General features: G+C 41.3%; 1 protein-coding gene and 1 pseudogene across 3 annotated transcripts in view; both read left to right on the plus strand.

Annotated features, from left to right (window-relative positions):
• Nucleotides 1–21221, plus strand: part of KCNAB1 (potassium voltage-gated channel subfamily A regulatory beta subunit 1) — a 417236-nt gene that overhangs the window by 139008 nt on the left and 257007 nt on the right. Inside the window, exon 1 of one of the 3 annotated variants that reach the window (XM_004454441.4) lies at nt 14610–16421. The exons of the other annotated variants lie outside the window; for them this stretch is intronic. Coding sequence (XP_004454498.2) covers nt 16201–16421 — 221 coding nt within the window. The 5' untranslated portion in view covers nt 14610–16200. Of the gene's footprint in view, nt 1–14609; nt 16422–21221 lie in introns of those variants that run through there. 3 annotated transcript variants of the gene reach the window in all.
• LOC139438752 (transmembrane protein 41A pseudogene) overlaps nt 16570–21221 on the plus strand; it is a 52556-nt pseudogene continuing 47904 nt past the window's right edge.

The following is a 21221-nucleotide window of genomic DNA, read 5'->3' on the forward strand; positions in this document are numbered from 1 at the left end:
CAAAGAACTGAACAGGATGCTACTAAACTCATTCTATGAAGCCATCATCACCCTAATACCAAAACAAGATAAAGATACAAAAAAGAAAATTACAGACCAATTTCTCTAAAGAATATAGATGCAAAAATCCTCAACAAAATACTTGCAAATAGAATCCAAAGGCACATTGAAAGAATTATACACTACAATCAAGTGGGTTTTATCCCAGTTATGCAAAAGTTGTTCAACACAAGAAAATCAATTAGTGTAATAAACTTCATTGATAAATTGAAGAAGAAAAACCATATGACCCTCTCAATTGATGCAGAAAAGTCATTTGACAAAATACAGGACACTTTCTTGATAAAAACAATCTAAAAGATAGGAATAGAAGGAAGTTTTCTCAATATGGTAAAGTGCATATGTGAAGAGCCTATAGCTAACATTGTTCTCAATGGTGAAAAGACTGAAAACTTTCCCACTGAGATCAGGAAAAAGACATGGATGCCCACAGTCACCGTTATTATTTAGTATGGTGCTAGAAGTTCTAGCTAGAACAATTAGGCTAGACAAAGAAATAAAAGGCACCCAAATAGGAAAGGAAGAAGTAAAACTTGCGCTTCTCACTAATGACATGATCCTATATCTAGAAAATCTTAAAGAATCCACAACAAAGCTACTAGAATTAATAGATAAGCTCAGTAAAGTGATGGGGTACAGCATTAATACACAAAAATCAATAGCATTTCTATACACGACTGATTTGCAATCTGAGGAGGAAATCAGAAAAAAAATTTCACTTATAATAGTAACTAAAAAATCAAATATTTATGAATAAACTTAACCACAGACATAAAAGACCTGTATTCAGAAAACTACAAAACATTAATAAAAATAACTGAAGAAGACTTCAAAAAATGGAAGGACAATCTGTGTTCATGGATTAGAAGTCTAAATATCATTAAGATGTCAGTTCTACCCAAACTGATTTACAGATTCAATGCAATCCCCCCAAAATTCCAATGGCCTTTTTTTGCAGAAATGGAAAGGTCAATAATAAAATTTATTTGGAAGGGTAAGGGGCCCTGAATAGCAAAAAATGTCTTAAAAATGAAGAACAAAGTTGAAGGATGCTCACTTTCTGACTTTAAAGCATATTACTTAGCTACAGTGGTAAAAGCAGCATGGTACTGGCATAAGAACAGACAGATTGACCAATGGAACTGAAAGGAGAACTCAGAAATTGACCCTCACATCTACAGTCAAGCAATTTTTGACAAGGCTGTTAGGCCCACCCAGCTGGGCCAGAACGGTCAATTCAACAAATGGAGCTGGGAGAACTGGACAGCCATATCCAAAAGAAAGAAGACCTCTGTTTCATGTCATTTATTGATGGTTTCATCTTTACAAAATCTCCCTCTTTATTTTTAGTGATATTTCTGGTTTGAACGTCTATTTTGTCTGATAGTAATATAGCCACTTCAGCTATCTCTCTTATGTTCACTGATTGCATGATATATCTTTTTCCATACTTTCGTTTTCTCTTACATATTTTGTGTGTCTCTTATAGACAACATATAGTTGGATATTGCTTTTTAAATACAGTCTGACAATCTTTGTCTTGTCTATGGAGTGTTTAGACCATTCACATTCAATGTAATTATTGATATGTTTGATTTACATTTACTGTGCTCCTATTTGTCTTCTATATTCTTCTTTTTCCCTGTTCCTCCTTAAATGCCTTCTTTCTTTGAATTTTTTTTTTTAGTGAGTGCTCTAGAGATTACAATATCCACTTTCATCTATCACAGTCTACTTCAGATAAATTCTAACTTAATTCTGGTAAAGTGCTCTGATATAGTTCCATTCACTCTCCCTCCTTTGTACTTTTATTGTCATATATATTACATCCTTATATGTTACAATCCTAATGTAAATATTATTGCTTCACACAATATTATATCTTTTAGAGAAAAACTGAGAAGAAATGAGAAAAAATATATGTATAGAGCCTTTGGTATCAACCCACATGTTTGCCATTTCTATTGCTCTTCATTTCTTACTGCAATCCAAATTACTAACTGGTGCCATTTCCTTTCAACCTAAAGGACTTCCCTTCTTCCTTTAGTAATTTTTTTTTTTTTTTTTTTTTTAGTAAGGCAGGTATACTAACAGTGAATTCTCTTAGGCTTTTAAAAAAAATCTGGGAATGTCTTTATATTGCTTTCATTTTTGCAGGGCAGTTTTGGTTGACAGTGTTAGTTTGTTGGTTTTCTCCTTTCAGTATCTTGATTATATCATCCCACTGTTCTGGCTTCCATTGCTTATTATGAGAAGCCTGCCACAATCATATTGATGTTCTTCTAAATGTGAGGAATTGCTTTTCTCTTGTTGATTTAAAGATTTTCTTTATTTCTGTCTTTTGATTATTTGACTATGATGAGTCTAAGTGTGTACGTTTTTGTATCTATCCTACATGGGACTCCTTGACCTTAGTAAGTAGGTAGATTAATTTTTTCATAAAATTTTGAAAGTTGTCAGCCATTCTTTTTTCAAGTATTTGTTCTGTTTCACTCTCCCTTTTCCTTCTAGGATTCCCATTACATGTATGTTGATATGCTTTATATTGTCCCACAGGTCACTGAGTCTCTACTCATTTTTCTTTAATCTTTTCTTCTATCTGTTTTTCAGATTGGAAAATTTCTTTTCTTTTTCTTTTTTTTTAAGATTTATCTATTTATTTCTCTCCCCTCCTACTTCCATTGTCTGCTCTCTTGTCCATTTGCTGTGTGTTCTTCTGTGTCTGCTTGCATTCTCATTAGGCAGTTCTGGGAACCAATCCTGGAACCTTCTGGAGTGGGAGAGAGGTGATCATTCTCTTGTACCCCCTCAGCTTCCTGATCTGCTAAGTCTCTTATTGTCTTTCCTCTGTGTCTCTTTTTTGTTGTTGTTGCATCATCTTGCTGCCTCAGTTCTCCGTGTTGGCTAGCATTCCTGCGTGGGGCAGCATACCATGTGGGCTGGCACTCCACGTGGGCCAGGTTGCCATGTGGGCCAGCTTGCCTTCATCAAGAGGCCCTGGGCATTGAACCCTGAACCTCCTACATGGTAGACAGGAGCCCAATTGCTTGAGCAACATCTGCTTCCCTGGATAATTTCTATTGATCTATCTTTAAGTTGGTAGATTCTTTCCTCTGCCACTTCAAATTTGCAATTTTCCTTCTCTGTTATTGTACTCTTCAACTACTTTCCATATTCTTGTTGAGGATGTTCAATTGTTGCTTCATTTTTGTCATACTTTCCTCTAATTCTTTAATTATGTCTTCCTTTAGTTCTTTGAAAATGCTTTCAAAATCCTGGTCTGCTAAATCCAACTCAGAGAGCATTTCTATTGGCTTTTTTTTTCTTCTGAGTATGGGGTTTGTTACACATTTCTGTTTCTTTGCCTGTGTCATAATTTCTTGTTGAAAACTGGACCTTTTAGATCACATATTGTGGCAACTCCTTTTGTGATAATCCCCTCTCCCCATTATTGCTGTTTGCTTATTTCTCAATTCCTTGTTTAGTAAATTGCATAGGCTAAATTTGTGAAGTCTTTCTCTCCTTTGGTATGTGACCAAGTAAGTAAGGAATCCATCCTCTGCCGATGTCTCTGTATGTGGATTTGTGAGTGCATTCAAAGTTCAGGCCATTTTCAAGTCTGCCCCAGGTTTTATTTTCAGTCAGCTCTTTCCTTTAGTGCTCATGCTCCATCTTCAGGTTAGTCCTGGGTGTGTGAATAGGTTGGGTGCTTTGGTCTCCACTGGGCATGTTTATAGTGTCAGTCAAAGATGTTCCTACCAAACTCAGGGTAGTAGAGCTAAGCTGTTGGCTCTCCACCACTGGCTTGCCTCTGAGAAGTCCTTTCCACATATTGTCCACCATTCCAACCTGAGTGAGACTCCTTTGATCACAACAGAGAAGCTGCCAGTCCTCACAGTCTGCTCTGCCCTGGAAGAAACACCACAATGACTTGACTTGTGGGGGAGTGGAGTGGGAGCATCTTCTGACCAGAACAGCACAGATTCACTCTGTTTTTACCCACAACAGCAGATTTTTAAGCATAAATGCTTCTCAGATAGTTGTATCTCTTTGGTCAGTATCCAGAGTGCTCTAATGGTTATTTTTGTCAGCTTTGTGCAGCTTTTATCTGCTTTTTGAGGGAAAGGACTTAACAGTCTCCTCACTAGGCCTTACCAGAAGTCCTATGTCCAATATTATGATTTGTTATTAGCTATAGACATAAAGTGTCCAACTCTGAATCTCAGATCTGATCAATGACTTTTTATTCCAAAGAAGTCTTCATCTTCCCCTTTCAGTTATGAATGCTATTGATGTAATTACCGTAAGACATCATAATTTATGGGAAATGAAAGTACATTGGTTTAATGTTTTCAAAATTACCCTTACCATTTAGAGGCTGGTTCACTTTGAGCTCTCCTGGATTTAGTGTCTTTCTCTGCTCCTTGACTTCATCATAATCTCTGTGACTGGAATTCTCTTTTTTTATAACCACATCTGGGAACCAAGTTCCAATAGGATCTTGACTCTCTCCAGTCTTAGGTCTCCTAATACTGTGCCAACCAGATTTCAACATTTACCTCTGCTGATATAATGGTTCAAGTCTTTACCTACAAGAAAGGTATCCATTTAAAAAATCGGAGTGTTCTTGGTCATGAAAAAGGTAAAAATAATAATAAACTCATCATTTCTTAGGGCTTCTTATTGCCTTAATATTTCCCCCATAATTTTGCATGCTTTTTAGTTCCATCATACATATCTCATCACTACTTCTTCTTCCAAAGTTGCCCATGTGCCATCATCTTACCACCCCTGGGACAATGCTCCTCCTGGAGAGGCCTCCGGTTAGTAGGTGTTCCAGTCTCACCATGGGTGTGGTGATTGATGATCCTTTCATGTGGATTAATGATGAAAGGATGATCCTTTCATGTGGATCCAAATCATGTGGATTTCTTGTGGATCTCAGCAGGTGAGAACTGCTGGCACTTGTGCTCTGGACTAGGCCACATCTCCATACATCCTCAGGTTTCTTTGTGGTATCTTCAGTTTTTATTTCCCCTCATTAGACCAGAGAGCAAGGCTAGTTCACTGCTATTCCTAAGCTTACACCAATTAACTCACCCTTTATCACTAAGCTTACACCCAATTAACTCACCCTTTCCCCAAACTTATTGTAGTGGGTTGAATGGTGACTCCCCCTGCCCACCACCAAAAAAAAAATATGTTCATGTCCTGATCTCCAGAACCTGTGAATGTGACCTTTTTTGGGGGGGAAAAATATCTTCACAGGTATATTAATCAAGGATGTTTAGATGAAATCGCCCTGGTTACCCAGGGGGACACTAAATCCAATGACAAGTTTCCTATAAGAAACAGAAGAGAAGAGACAGGTCCTTGGAGAAGATCACCTGAAGACAGAGGCAGCGATGAGGGGATGCAGCCACGCGGAGTGAGGACTGCCACCAAAGCTGGAAGTGGCGGGAACGGGCTATCCCCTAGAGTTTTCAAAGGAAGCATGGCCCTTCAGACAAATGATTTCAGGATTCTGCCTCCAAAACTGTGAGAATATAAATTTCTATTTTTTAAAGTCACCTTGCTTGTGGTAATTTGTTATGGAAGCTCTAGGAAACTAATACACTGACGTTTTCCCAAACCTTCTCCCTATAGAGTTCAGTCAGCAGATTAAGTTTAAGCTTTGTGTTTCTTTTCAAATCATTCCCTACATTTGATTTCAGCTAAAATTCTCTCCATTTCCCAGACCCTCCTCATTCCTACTCTCTTGCCAATATTCCCAACATCTATATAGATATACATACTCTGTTGCATTACTCCCTTTTCTCACTTTATCACCATAGAACTATGTAAAATACAAATAAGAGCAAGGGCAAAGGATGAAAGCAGAGAACTGGGGAAAAACCTCAATTATTAAAACTATCCCAGAATTTTTTTTTAGGAGGTACTGGGGATGGAATCCAGGACCTTGTACAAGGGAGGCAGGGGCTCAGCCACTCATCTACAATCACTCCTCAATGAGAGTTGTTTTTTTGTGCGTGCTCGTTTGTTTATAGGAGGTACCGGGGATTGAACCCATGGCCTCATATGTGGGAAGCAGGTGCTCAACCACTTGAGCTACATCCACTCCCTTCAGAAATTTTAACATAGCTCTTCTACTTCTCTACAGCAGAGTCCCATCCAGTTTTGGCACTATCCCAGAGGTAGGTTTAACTCCATTGAGTCAAAAAAAAAATTAATAAAACACCTCTCTGCACCAGCTGTGTGATTAATTAAGAAAAATCCTGTTTCCCTAGGGAGCTCATTGCTCACATTAACTCGCTTACATTCTTGTCCCGTTAGTAGAGGCCAAAAATACGGAGTGTCAATCAGCTTTAAGGTAGCAGAGATTCATAGAGTCACTAGTACCAGAAATTCCTTCAATATTTGCTCTTCTCAGTGGGTTAGACCACTCCACGCCGGAGTCCACAGCAGGACTCCAGATCAGATCCACAGAGGATCAGAGAAACAGTGATTTAATGTGCTAGCTTCTTCTCCATGTCAGTCCGCGAAGCTCAGTGGCCATTTCCTGGATAATCCGCTCCCGAATACTGTTTGTTAAAAAGTAAGCTGAGTGTGCTTAGTATAAATCCTCTTGCATTACTGGGTGCTATGAAATAAATAAGAAAAAAGTCATCCGTCTTCCCTCCAGGGTAACTACACCTATAGGTAACTTGTCACTTCAAATCGCATTTCTTTTCTTCTGGGCATCGCTTTTTGTCTCCGTAGTACAAAAGTAAATATGTACTCACAGCAGAAAATCATGCTAGCAAAAAAAAAAAAAAGGAAATAAAAATACTTCTGTCAGCAGGTTTTACTTTATGGTTAGCTGATTCCAAACCTACATGTCTTCCTGCTTTGAAGCCTCTTATGGCCCCAGGCCGCCCTATACCTACCTGGCTGCCAGATTGAGCTTCCTAAAACACTGCATTTGTTATCCGGGACCAGAATCATTGATGAATTTACTCCCATTTTCCTCCCCCAACTGCCAGGAGCAGGGAGTCCTATTCGTACCTCATTCCAGGTCCTCCTGAACACAACCCCTGTTGGTTTGTGTGACAGTTTCACATGAAGTCTTTTAAAAAGTTAAGAGTGCTCCCAAAGTGGCCATTGTCCCCAGTATAGGTGATTCAGTCTCCCCCTTGGCTCATGCTGGTTCCTGTGTGCCCTCCCTCCTCTATGCCCTTTCCTTGCCTGGGTGCTTGTCTTGGTTTTCCAGCACTGCTATAATGAAACACCGCAACCTGGTTGGCCCAAAAAACAGGAATCTACTGGCTTGCAGTTTGGAGGAGAGACGACCAAATCAAGGTTATCAGCAGGCCATGCCTTCTCTGAAGCTCTCTGATGGTGCTGGCTGGCGATCGTTCTGTCTCTGTCACCTGATGATCTGTTTCCTTCTGTCTCCTCCTGTGGCTTGCACTTTTGTGTCCAAATTTCCTTGGTTTAGTAGGACTCCAGTCAAACTGAAATAAGGTCCACCCTGATGCAATTTGGCCTCATCTTAGTAGGATTTTTTTAAAAAGATTTATTATTATTTTTATTTATTTCTCTCTCCTTCCCCACCCCCTCCCCCAGTTGTCTGCTCTCTGTGTCCATTCACGTATGTTCTTCTGTGTCCACTTGTATTCTTGTCAGTGCCACCTGGAATCTGTGTCTCGTTTTATTGTGTCATCTTGCTGCGTCAGCTCTCCGTCTATGTGTGGTGCCACTCCTGGGCAGTCTGCACTTTTTTCGCACTGGGTGGCTCTCCTTATGGGGTGCACTCCGTACACGTGGGGCTCCCCTACGCAGGGGACACCGCTGCATGGCAAGGCACTCCTTTTGCACATCAGCACTGCACGTTGGCCAGTTCCACACGGGTCACGAGGCCCTGGGTTTGAACTGTGGACCTCCCATGTGGTAGGTGGACGCCCTATCCTTGGGCCAAATCCACTTCCCTTAATAGGATATTTGAAGATCCATTTTACAAATGAATTCACACCCACAGGACAGGGGTTTAGGACTCGAACATACCATTTGGGTAATATTATTCGCTCTACCACAGTTCTGACATATAAGACAGGAAGCTGGTCATCCCTGAATGTCTTCCTATTCTCCAACCAGATAGGGAGTTCCATGAGACAGTCTCCCTCCCTCCATCCCTCCTTCCCTTCCACAGTTCATCAAGGTAGAGTATTTGTCAATTAAGCAATTGAAAAATGCATGTTGATGATGGTGATGACTAGCAATTGCCTTAAGGACAGAGGACATGCAAAAATGAAAGACAAATGTACAAATGCAAGATGGTAGCATGGGGGTGTTGATACACCTTGAAAAATATATAACAACAACAATAACAAAACTATGCCTGGGCAAAAAAACAAAAACAAAAACAAACCAAACCAAGAAGCTATGGGCCAAAATGTTAACGATGGTTACATTGGCAGTCTGGATAAATGCAAGATCTTTTCCTTCCTTCTTCCACGTATCCCTGTTTCCTACCAGTTCTATGGCGAGGTGCTATACAAGCTTAAGAGAAATTACCTAGGCTTTCTAACTTTTTCCTATATGAACCTGTGCTATCTTTATAATAGAAAAAGTAACTTAAAATTTTATTTTGTTTCATTTTACTTACAGGAGTCAAAAGCACAGGCATTGTAAAAACTTCCGACAGTACAGTACTAGACAGAGCATAAGGTGATCACTTGCTTCCTAGGCCCCTCAAACAAAGTTTCATTTTACATGTGATGAGGAGCGGAGGGGGTCTCCCATAGCGGTTTCCCATCAACTTTCTGTGATGCATCAAAGGAAAGGACATAAATGAGAAGGAACCTCACAGGATCCTAGATCTGCTATTTTACAACTGTCTTCCTTTCCAAAAAAGGAGGAGGAAAACAGACCTTTTATTAAAGTATATTCTATATTATGCAGTAAAGAGAATGTGTCATAATGGTTTTCTTACCTTGAGACGATCGAAAAATTTGAACGGAAGTAAGTGGATTTTCACCCATTAACTTAAATTTTGAAAGACCTTAAGATTAGATATTTCTCTCAGCCCCACTGAATAAGGGTGATTTTATGTGGAAAGCTCTTCTGGAGTCTGATTCACTTCTCAGTTTTGCAAGGATGAAAAAGAATGCTTACATCACTCAGCCTATAGAATACTTAGCTTAGAGCCCACTTAATTCAGATGCTAAACACAGGCTGATTCTCTCTCTCTCTCTCTCTCTCTCTCTCTTCTCTCCCCCCCTCCCCCCTTTGGAATGAGATAATGGAGTGAAAGCCCTCAGCAGACACTTGCTCAAATATATTAGCTTCTTCCCTCTCTCATTTCCCTCCCTCCCTCCCTCCCTTCCATCCATAGTATTTTGATTTAAGTCCCATGAAATGTGAGTTTTTAACATGCCATCTTAGAAATCATCATAGTTCATCAGTTGTTCAAAGGACTTTTTCACCCTTTGCTGAAGTTGTTATGTGACGGATAATTGTTGCCAGACAGGTGTGCTCCTGATGTGGATGCCGATGTAACTGTGTATCAAGACTTGTTGAATGGATGCTCATAGCTTGGGAAAAAAGGTCCCAGAGCAATAGCTAAACAAGGTTTTTAGGAGATGCTGCATCATTGACACTTTTGATGGCACAAAAGGTGAATTGTGTGGAAAAATATAAACATATGACTCTGAATAAAACAGTGATTCAGAAACATCAAATTCTGCATGTGAACACACTTTGAGAACACCTTAACCAATTTATTTCCCTTATATGTAGTCTTGTATGTAGAAGAATGAAATTTGGAGGGAAACATGTAAGTCTAAAAAGACTCAATACATTTAAAATTAAAAATTTAAGGACAAGAAAGCATTGTGTCATAATTTAATTGCCATTCCTTTTCCTTTTTAGCGGCACATGAACGGTGTGTCTAATGGTTGATTATATATTAGATTTTATGATATATAGTAAATCTAATTGTCTTTTTTAAAAAAATTCCCTGGGAGTTAAGCTCTTTAGGAAAATCTTTTATCCCAAGACATGGTATGGAAAATATTCTGGACCATCTTGTTCTAATATATGACAATGGCAGAAATTATACTAATGGCTAATAAATTAGGAAGAACTAATGACACTTGTAAAATATAAATAAACTCTGTATCCTTGTTTTCTCCCAGCCTCTGTGTCCAGGTTCCAGATAAGCTATGACAAATTACCTACCGTGAAGAGACCTGAACACAATCATCAGAATTGTGAATATTCTATTTCTCTGCACCTGTCCCCTATACCACTATGGCACTTTATCTTGAAAGTATAAAGTGATGGGTAAATACTGGAGGCCTTTGGGATGCATCTGATATGTGAGAAGTTTCACATTAAGGAAATTGCTTATCAGTGGCTGTGGATATAGTTTGGATGTTAACTAAAGAGCTTTGATTTATTATGTTCTGGTTCTGGACCTGTGACCAGAAGTAGTGTGAGAAAATGTATATTAAAATTGCCCTCAAAGTTTTCTGGTGGGAGCTCTCTGGTGATCCAGGGAAGCAGATGGGTACACATCTGGAAATTTCTTCTATTCAGCAGTCTCTAGTATTTCCAATTTGGCCTCACTGTTTTACTTTCTCCATTATTCTGAAAGCTGTGCCTGTGCAAATGTGGGCCCATGCTAATTTCCACGGCTGGTTCAATTTATCAGAATATAATAAATTACCCCCCAAACCCACGTTTTAAGAATTTTTGACAAATAGCAAATTCTTACCCCAGCAATTCCTCTTTTAATCACAAATAATAGGCATAGAAAGTGGCTTGCCATCTGTACACTTGCATGTTTAAAATTCTTCCAATATAAGCAGATTCTTTTCTGTTTTGAATGAATCCAATTTTGCCTTGCTGCATAATTGGCTATTTCCTGGCCCTTGCTGGCTGTGGTTTCCACTGGAATATAAACCCAGGTTCTAAGTGGACTCAGCAAAAAGCATTTGGTTCGGACTTTACAAGTAAGAAATTGGATCAATCAGAAATTTGCAGGTACCTGGAAAAATATTCCTTAGACCACAGAATAAAGAATGGAGTGTTTGAAAAAGTTGACAGAAGGCATATACTCAAACGCTAAGCATGGATGACTGAATTGTTCTGAAATTTTTAGAATTTTTAAATTGAATTCCTTTCTATAACTCATAATAAGAAAAGAGTTTCTTTTACATTATATTCATAAAATGGCACTATTTAAAGCACTTCTCACAAGGAAGTCCTTGCAGTGAGGAGCAGAATGCTCAGTGGTTAAGAAACAAATTTCTGGTGGCAGCTGCCTCAAGTTAAATCCCAGCCTGGCCACTTCCCGCCTTGCTTACTTTAGTCAAATAATTTAACTTCTCTGTGTCTCATGTGTCCTCACACACTGAATGGAGTTGATAATGATGGCACCTCCCCATGGGGTTGTGTGAAGATATGAGTTCATACATGTAAAGTGTTTACACAAGTTCCTAGGCCATAGGAAGTGCTGTGTAAGTGTAACTGCTAATGCTAATTGCTGAGCTTTCCTGGGAAGATTTGAGAGGAGATTAATAACGTCTTAACAACCCTGCTTTTTATAAATTGAGATGCACCCTTAGAAATGATCAAGTGCCTATGGTGGGTGAAGCCCACTATTTCATGCAGTTCCTGCAACAATCAAAAGAGGCATGTTTTACGCTGTTTTTATCCTTGTGTGGATACTGAGGCACAGGGAGGTGAGGCTTTATGCTCAAGGGCACCCAGGAAGGGGCAGAGTAGAGCTGGGGTTCACACCCAGCTACATCTGATGCCTTACCCAGAGTCCTTCGATATTTCCGCAGAGACTCTAAGTTGAGCTTGAGGAGGTAGGGCATTGGGGTGCAAATTATGTAGCCTGTGCGCTGTTCCCACCAGCTCTGTCACCATGACCGCGGTGTGACTGAAATTCATATCCAAGATAGTGAGTAACAAATAGGGACCAGCTGAGACTTAACTGAGGAGTAAGTGATAATTTGATTATGTTCTATTGGCACCTCCTCTTCTCTCTAAAGAGCACCTTATGGAATCTAGAGTTTATAAAGCAGGTGGGGATGTTGGAAATTAAGTGATGCCTCCACCTCATCTTTCAGTCAAGAGAAAAGAGTCTTAGAGAGCTGTAGTGGCTTTCCCAAGTTCATGTGGTGAGTCACTGAACTGGGTTTGGAAACAGGTCTTTGCCTGTTGGACCAGAGTTTTCTCTCTGTTGTCCCTTTGAGGGTGTTACATGACTGCCCACTGGAGAGAACCCATCCAAGCAGCAGGAGGGAAGCAAGGAAGCCCAGGATAAAGCAGGCTCTTAGAAAGGCAGATTGGCAGAATAAGGAGATACTTTTTAAAAGAGAAAGTACTGAAAATGCCTTGAAAACCACTACTTGTCTCCAGTCACACCTAGAGGCTTTATGACTTTGCAGAAAGCTATAAATTAGTTGTGTTTGAAAGTCTTCTTTGGAGCATATTTATAATACTGGCTTAGGATGTATATAGAGTGGCACAATAATGATATTTGGCCTAATAATGATTTTTAGGAGCATGTTCTTTAGTTAGCTCCCTTGTTTTCTCTTTATCAATAATACAAGAATTACAATGAAAACAAGCTATATCTACATCTGCCCATATCTATATCTATTATCGTAATCTATGACCTATCTCTATCCATTTGTTTTATTTAAGCCTGAAATGATAACAGTGAGAAATCCTCCAAATTCTATTTTGTAACCATGAAAGGATGCATATTCCAAATCTAATTTCCCTAACTTAATTAACAGGTGGCCTGTTAGCACACATTTATTAGGAATGAACATTCTCACAGCCAACTGTTACCAGTTTCTGGGCTCCTAAGACCGACTGCTCCATTAACGCTGGAGAGGGTGAGCGTGGTTGGGGTAAGACATCAAGCTTCTGGCCGGCTGTCAGAATATCGACGGAGCGTCGGACCTGAACAGGCGCACTGCGGTCAGCAGGAGAGAGGCTTGCGCCGCGAGGGTTCTTCTGGCCTCAGTTCTTTGATCCTCTTTGAGGCATATACTAAAGACTGAAACACTTGTCTATATATAAGAGATGCTGACATGCATGTGGGCCAGTTATTCACTCCTTTTAAGTGAGCAGGCTGTGCTAAACTAGAACGTGCAGGATTTTTTCTTTTTTTGGAATCAAGTTTATCCAAGAATGTGACATCTTTACGCACACCTATTTTTCTCCCTTTTCCCTTCCCTCTCTCTTGTCTTTTTGTGGTAGTGGTGGTTTTTTGGTTTTTTGTTTTGCTTGCTTGTCTCCTCTCTCAATTATTAATAGAGTGGGAGCCTGCTATGCACAAGGTACATTGCTTGGTTCTACGGGGGATAAAGAGGTGACTCAGAGGTGCTCTGCCTTGCATGTTTTATTCGGATTAACTCATTCCCTGCTCTGAGTTTGGTTATGCTTTTAAGCATTGCTCTGTTAGTTCTTAGCAAGCTTGAGAGACTTTTCGTTAGCAGGGACCAGGTTTCCCTGACCCTCAGGGCTCCACCTCCTCCCTTAGAATTGTCAGTGCTCTGTCCTCAGTGCTCAGCCCCCTTCCCAGGCACCTCCCCTCCGCCAGTGCCCCAGCAGAGGTCTCTGCCCCCTGACTGACTCAGCCTGTGGCTGCCTGGAGATCACTGCACTCTGTCCTCACGCCCAAGCTGCTTTATTTTCCCCTTCGCAGAGCTCTTGCTTCTGATTCCTCCCACTTCTTCCTCTTCTCACTTTTTCTTCTTTCCTGATTCACAATGTTCATCTCTGATGAGCAAGCTTCATGTGAAAAAATAAAGGTTCTTAGGATGTTTCCTATCTGCCCACTCTTTGTTTATTGTAGGGAAAGAGAAGCTTCAGGAACTCCCTTCTTGCAGCTGAGGCTTTGAGGGTATCTTTGTCGACACCTTCACCCCATCTTTTGAAGATTAGACAGTGTATTTATTTTTTAAAGGGATGGAAAGGGTGTAGAGGTTAAAAGATGAGATTCCGCCATGTGATTCAAGCCTTACCTGCAGGTTATAAAATGTTCAGATTCACGTCTGGAATAAAATTCAAAATAGGCACATATTCAACTTGAAAAAAAAACATTCTTACAACCTAATTGGGTTGGGGAGAAGTGGTCAAAAGAGTTTTTTTAAAATCATGTAGACACAGGGGAAGTGTGTGTTCTCCATACACCTACTAACCCCAGGGCTGACTGCCCCTCTCCACTCCTGCTGGTGGGATTTGATCCTTGCTTCATGGCCATCCTTGTGTCAGGACTTCCTGGTGGTCTGTGAGCTCTTTGAGGATCCTGCCTCTGGTTAAGCCCTTGTTGTACCCCATCAAGAAGCAGAGTCAGGTACTTAAAGGAAACTTGGTAAAAATGTGAGGAATGAACCAAAATGAAGAACTTCTCCAGCCTCCTGCAATCCCTGCCCTACTTAACTCTAGTTAGTTATCTGTACCACTCACTAGACACGTCATGGTGGGCCTGCCAGCAGCGTTAACCAGCCCCTTTAGGACTAAAGGATTTGTCCATCCCACCCAGATCATCAATTTCTTTAGGAGCAGCACAGTGTTTTGTTTTGTTTTCTCCATCTTTCTCTCTGTTGCCTAGTACAGAGTTGGTGCTCACAGATATTGTTGATTTAAGTGCTGTTTCTTGGCAGTAGTGTCTATTGGGTCGCACATTCAGAAAATACTTGCATAAGCCGTAATTTAATTAAAAGTCAGTCTATGAGAGTGGTTCTTCTTCGATGCATTTCAAACGGAAGTATACATTTTTATCAGCCCGTTGGTGCCGCGTTTGATTCAGCCGCATTTATCGAGAAGTTGTTTTGCACCTGACATTGAACCAGGCAATGTTCCCTGCCCGGTGCAGGGCTGTCTTGCAGCCCACCTCCTTTGACCTGCCGCGCAGCACTTGACCTCGGCAGCTGCCCGCAAGGCTGAGCAGTGGTGGTCCTTCCCGATGTGAGGAGGACCTGCTGCTCCGAGGGTCGCAGCCTCCCCGTGGTGCTGGGTCACTGCCCCTCCCCCTGCAGCCAGAATAGATTTTTGCAGCAAGTTAACAGAAATGACTCCCCAAGACTGCACAGTGGCTTTTCAGGAAACTTCAAACTTAATCTGCTTGAAAATAACGGGCAAGGGGAAAGTGAACCCCGACAAGGCTAATAACAGGGCTTCCAAGCTGCATTTGAGCAAGCCAGTCCCAGAATATTCACGTGTGAATCCACTGGCAGGTGCCGTGGCAGAAGCACCCCCCACTCTGGCTTCCCCCAGTTCCAGCTGTTGGGTGGCAGCGGGATTCGGTCTCAGTCTGGGCGGAGGCCGGGTGTATTGAACAGCTCTCCCAATTTTGTTCCACTAAGAGTCTGGTGAAAGTGATCCTCGCCTGCCCGCACACAAAGGCAGGGCGCTCCTTAAAGGGACCTGCCGCCGACTCCGCCTGCAGCTGCCAAACCGAGTCAGGCGGGCTCAGCCGCCCCTCGCCTGCTTTCGCCAAAGAATGCGCGGGGAGGGGTCCTGAGGAGCCCCCACGTCCTCCCGGCGCGCGGGGGGGAGGCGCTGACCGCCCGAGTGGATGGCGACCACCGGCCCCCGGGGAGCGGCCCGCGACTAGGCGCGCACTGGGGCGCTCGGCGCGCCCGCGGAGCCTCCTGCCGGGCCGAGGGCGCTGGAGGCGCATCCTGCGGCAGCCTGCGTGGATCTGAGCCGTCGCCCAGAGCAGCCCGCGCTCGCGCGCCGCGGACCGACTCGCGGCAGTTCTGCGCGCAGTCGTGAGTGCTCGGCTCCCGGCTTCTGCAAAAGCCGCCGACTACGTGCACCGGGCCGTTTCAGCAGCCGCGATTACCGCCCAGGCGCATCCGCGAGCCCGATCCGCTCTCCAGCTGCCGGGACAACTTCAGGGCTGAGCTGCCGACTTCTCCCGTCGCCGGGACCCGGTCCTGCCCCGCGGCCACTCCTACCCCTCCGCCGGCTCTGAATCCGCTGCCAGGACTCTCCTGGCGGCCTCCCTGGGAACGGGGTTGCGAGGAGGGGTTCAGAGACGAGCAGAAGCCCCCCCAGCTGCTCAGCCTCTCGTGACTGCCTGTGCTCTGGGGTTCTGAGAGGGACCGCGCGCTGCCCGGGGAAGCAATGCAAGTCTCCATAGCCTGCACAGAGCACAATTTGAAGAGTCGGAATGGTGAGGACCGACTTCTGAGCAAGCAGAGCTCCGCCGCCCCCAATGTGGTGAACGCAGCCCGGGCCAGGTTCCGCACGGTCGCTATCATCGCGCGCAGCTTGGGGACCTTCACCCCTCAACATCACATTTCTCTCAAAGAGTCCACCGCAAAGCAGACTGGCATGAAATATAGGTATGGCTGTAAGAGTCCCTCTTCCTGTGTTTCCGTGTTCTATACAGGTGCACTGCGGGCGGTTCTTGGCTTATGAAAAGTGACTTACTCTTTGGTGGATTGCTTAATTTAGAATTCTCAGGTGTTTCTAAAATAGCTCCTTAGCAGCATGGAAAACCTCAAGGTTGGTGTATGTGTGTGTGTATTTAACATTAAAAAGAAAATGTGGCCCATTTGTTTAAATAGCCACGAACACACGCCTAGGAGCTTTATTTCCCATTCACAGAGAATGATACAACTGCCAGAAACTGGTTATCAGATTAGGGCAGTTTTTCAGCAGCAAATGTGTTTATACTATTTTATGGTACAGACTGTAGTTTCTGTGATTGTACTATCAAAAATAGTTTCCAATTTACTGCACTCTTATTTATTGTTTGAAAGACCAAGGTTACAAATGCTATGCAAAGCTTTTGAGGAAGTTTTGTTGCAAGAAGGAACACCTGTAATGGTAAATTAGATTGAACATGGCCTTGCTTTAAAGTCTAAATTACTGCTTGAGAGACTGTTGCGAAAAATGGAGAAAAAGTCAATTTTTGTAACAGTGCTAGTTTCCTCACAAATTTTTTTTAACTCCCTCTTCTTCTATGTAGTTTTCCATAGTAGGAAATCTTGCTGTTAATAGCTGAAACTCTCTTTAACAGAGAATGACTTGAATTTGATAAGTAGAAAATTTCATTATTCAATTATGTGGCTCCTATTAGATCTGCTTTGTACTGGGACTTCCTGTCTTTATTTCTTTGAACTATTGTGCTTCTTATCTCTAAAAGTGTTTAAGGATGTAGAGAAAAGAAGCTAAAGATGTAACTTCCCAAGTCTTGGTTTACCCTAGTTGCAGATATGATTTTGTCAATTATTTGCATTTAACCATCCCTCATCTTTGTTAGGAACCAGGTTTTAGGATAGAAGCAAACTGATACAATTAAAATAATACATACCTAAGACTTGGCTTTTTCCATATGGGTTCTGTGAAATAAGCATTTATGCTTATTTTTACTAAAGTTGTCCTTGAAAAAAGTTTCTTTGGAGAGTCATGGGAAAGCTTCCCATTGCAAAAAAAAAAAAGTCAAGCATGTTGTTTTGGTATATTTTTGAACCGTTAAGAAAGCCTGGGGGGTGGGGGAGGGACAAACCATAGCCAAAGCTCTGTGCTTCAATTGGATTCCAAATTCAAGCAGTCAATCTGGAAGTGTCGGCAGTGTGGATGGCTCTGCTTTTCCTGATGTTTCCATGTTGGAGATCAGGGCCACACGATGACAATCCTCTAAATGAGACTGCAGTCTGAGTGCATTGGCATTTTGCACTGCTGCTGCTGTGGCATGCACCCAGCACTGCCCTGTGAACACAGTGTTGCTCTCTGCATACAATTAATTCAGTGCTGCTGAGATGGAGAGGAGCTGCTGCCTTCCTGGGCAGGACCCCAGGAATGGCACACTCCAGGTCTAAGGCAGATCACAGAGGTAGTTTGGTTTGTAACCTCCAGCATTCTAGCAGCCTCCTGAGCTTTCTATCAGTAAACCCAGGAAAAAAAATTTTTTTAAAGTAACACCCTGATTTCTTGTGGCAGTGTCTCATAAATCCTTGTGGACCCCCTTGTGTCGGAAGAGTTTGGTCTTACGAGGGCTTTCAGAAGTCAGAAGCTTTCCATTAAGGCTTTATTGGTAATACAGCTCAGCTTAGGTTGGACAATAAATCTGTTTTCCATAAGCTCAGTACATTAGCAAGATTCATTTGGATTTCATTCATTACTGTCAACGAAGGACAGTTCTTGCCTGACAAAAAGTTCGCCATCTGGGGCTTAAGTATCCTTTGTTTATGGTGACTACCCAGGATACCTCTCATCCACTACTTTTATTCTGTATCACTCCACCTATGGCAGGCAGGTGGTTTTTGTGTGTGTGATTGTGACTTAACCACCCTCTTTTTAAATTCTATTCAGAATGACCTTTATGAAAGATATTATGCCAAATGTACACGTTCTTAGGGTTGGCAGGAGAAAGAGAGTGAAAGAGACAGAGACAGAGACAGAGAGACAGAGACAGAGAGATGGGGAGAAAGAGGGAGATTATATACTTTATAAAAAATGATAGAAATATTTTATTAATTGAATTATACTTTTTGACATTGATGTCACTTAAATATAATGTGCATCTATGGTCTATTTATTAATAATAACAAATAACAAAAATAGATAATGCTATAGCGTGGGGGAGGTACTTGGCTTGGGTATACAACCTGGAGATGGCCAAAAGGAACTGAAATGGAAAGTTAGTGACTAATTGCTGTTCTCATCCTTGAAAATGGTTTCCATGGACAGCTTAAAGTGGGACCTATGAACCCCCTAGAGGATCTAAAGTATTGTGAATTTTTAGAAGTTCAAAATTGTGAATTTTTCTGAACTTTAATCAGAATCCCAAAAGTATCAGCCACTCAAAATTTGTCAAAAACCAGGGTCATAGAGTGAAGAGGTATCCATTTATTTAGCAAATACTTAATGAAGCCTGCTATGACTGGGTACACAAGGTGCAGAAACCTGACAACGTTTGAGGCATACATTGATGTTGGAGAAATAGACCATAAATAAACAAAGAAACAAGAAACTAATAAATAGAAGCTAGAATTGTTTAGTGCAAGACATTCTTATGAAAGCTAAGGTTTGGGAATGATAATTCCTGGGCCAAATTGATTTATCCATTTTGCAACACTATCTAGCTGCTTCAGCTTCATTTTCAAGCTTAGATGGTTACATCTTGGGGTGAGTAATTTTGCCCATATCTGCCACCACTTTGCTGTACCAAGTGCTTCTTTTTAGGTTCCAACCCTGCTGTAAGGTTCTACCTAGCAACTAAGGACAACTTACAACCCTTCTGAGCAGAATGCTTTCTATTCATATCATGCCTTATGATTTTTATGACCCTACTCATATTCTCCCCTATGATTACCATCCATTAGTCAAGAACTCATGAATTGGAGTCTTAGAAGAAAGTAATATACAATTGTGCAAAAATTAGAATTCTGTAAGAATAAAATGTTCAAAGTCACTATTAAATTCACACCCAGTATGCAAGAATCTTGTGTAATATTGGCTATTGTTTCAAGACTGAAGATAAAAAACAAATACACCAGAACAATGTGATATTCAAATATTGGAGTCAGCCCAAAAGAACTAACGTGGAACTAAATTCCACCTAATATTTATCTTGGGGACTATCCCGTATGTAAATAATACAGGACTATTTAGTGTCTTAGAGTTTTATGGTTGCGCTTCATTAATGCAGAAGAATTCCTTTGTTTTAGTTTTGCTTGGGTTTTTAATCTCAGCGTTCATCACACTGGGTTAGCTTGGCATATACTTTACAATCATACATTATAGATATAGGTACGTAAATAGGAAACTTTTTCTTAAGAAGGCCACAGAATGGAAGTCAAGCCAGTTTTGCTTTGTTTGTTTGTTTGGATTTTTTTGTTTAAAGATTAATTTTATTAGGTTGGTTTATTAATATTTATTTATTTTGTTTTTTTGTTCTTATTCGAAGAAAGCTTTTAGAATGACCTGTCTACTAGTGTTTGACATGGCATCAGAGATTTTGTCATTCAAAATGAGCACATTTTAATTCCCAGCCCCCAATTCTGAAATTATTATTTTAGTTTTAAAACAATTTAAATATCAATGGATCTAGATTCACTGAGAAAAAAATGAGTGAAACATATATTCATGTCAATATAAACCTTGTGCTGTATAGTTACATAAAACATGCTTTGAAATTCTTGAGAGCATTCTTTACAAGAAGAAATATTGTCTGAGCACTAATCTTTAAATCACCTAAATCGCTTTAAAAACACCTGTTTTTTCATTTTTTCAGGTTAACCCCGTTTTACCATTTTTGTCATTATTCATCAAAAACTTGATTCAGTTTTTTTCCTCCTGGTAACACCTTGTATAACTATAGCCCGATATCAAAAGTAGTAAATTGAAATCGATACAATTCAGAATTTATTCAGATCTCACCAGTTACTCATCTATTCATTTGTGCATGTGTGTGTTTATACCTATGCATTTTTATCACCTGTGTAGATTTGTGTATCCATCACCCAAAGACTACCTCATGCCACCCATTTATACCACATCCACTCCCTCTTTCCTAATCCCCAACCCTTGGCAAGCAGTAATCTGTTCTCAATCTCCATAATTTTGTTATTTCAAGAATGTTATATAAATGGGTCACACAGTTATGTAACCTTTTGAAACCGACATTTTTCACTCATCATAATTTCCTTGATATCCCCCAAAGTTGTTGGGTATATCAATAACTTGCTCCTTTTTTATTGCTGAGTAGTATTCTATGGAATGAATGTTCCACAGATCGTTTAACCATTCATCCACTGAAGGACATTTGGGTTGTTGTCATCGTTACTGTTAACACTTATTAGATGCCTTCAGAACATGACATTGCCCCCCTCCCTCCGCCCCAGATTCCTTCAGTGGCACTCACTAGTTCAGGGGATAAAATCTAAGCTACCTAAGAAGGCACCCTGCATTCCTCATGGCGTGGCTTCTGTCCCACTCTCCTGCCTCCACTCTGTTCTCCCCTACCTCCCACCTCATGCTGTATCATAAGGAACTGCTTGAAAGAGAACTGCTTACAGCGCCCGGAAACTTGTTGTTTTATGCCTCTGTATTCCTTCACATGTTGGTCCCTCTACCCTGGAGTTCTCCTGGACCTCTTGATCAGCCAGGCAAACTCTTATGCATCTTTCAAGACC

This window comes from Dasypus novemcinctus, chromosome 4 (genome assembly GCF_030445035.2).
Source record: "Dasypus novemcinctus isolate mDasNov1 chromosome 4, mDasNov1.1.hap2, whole genome shotgun sequence".
In the NCBI taxonomy this organism is placed as follows: Eukaryota; Metazoa; Chordata; class Mammalia; order Cingulata; family Dasypodidae; genus Dasypus; species Dasypus novemcinctus.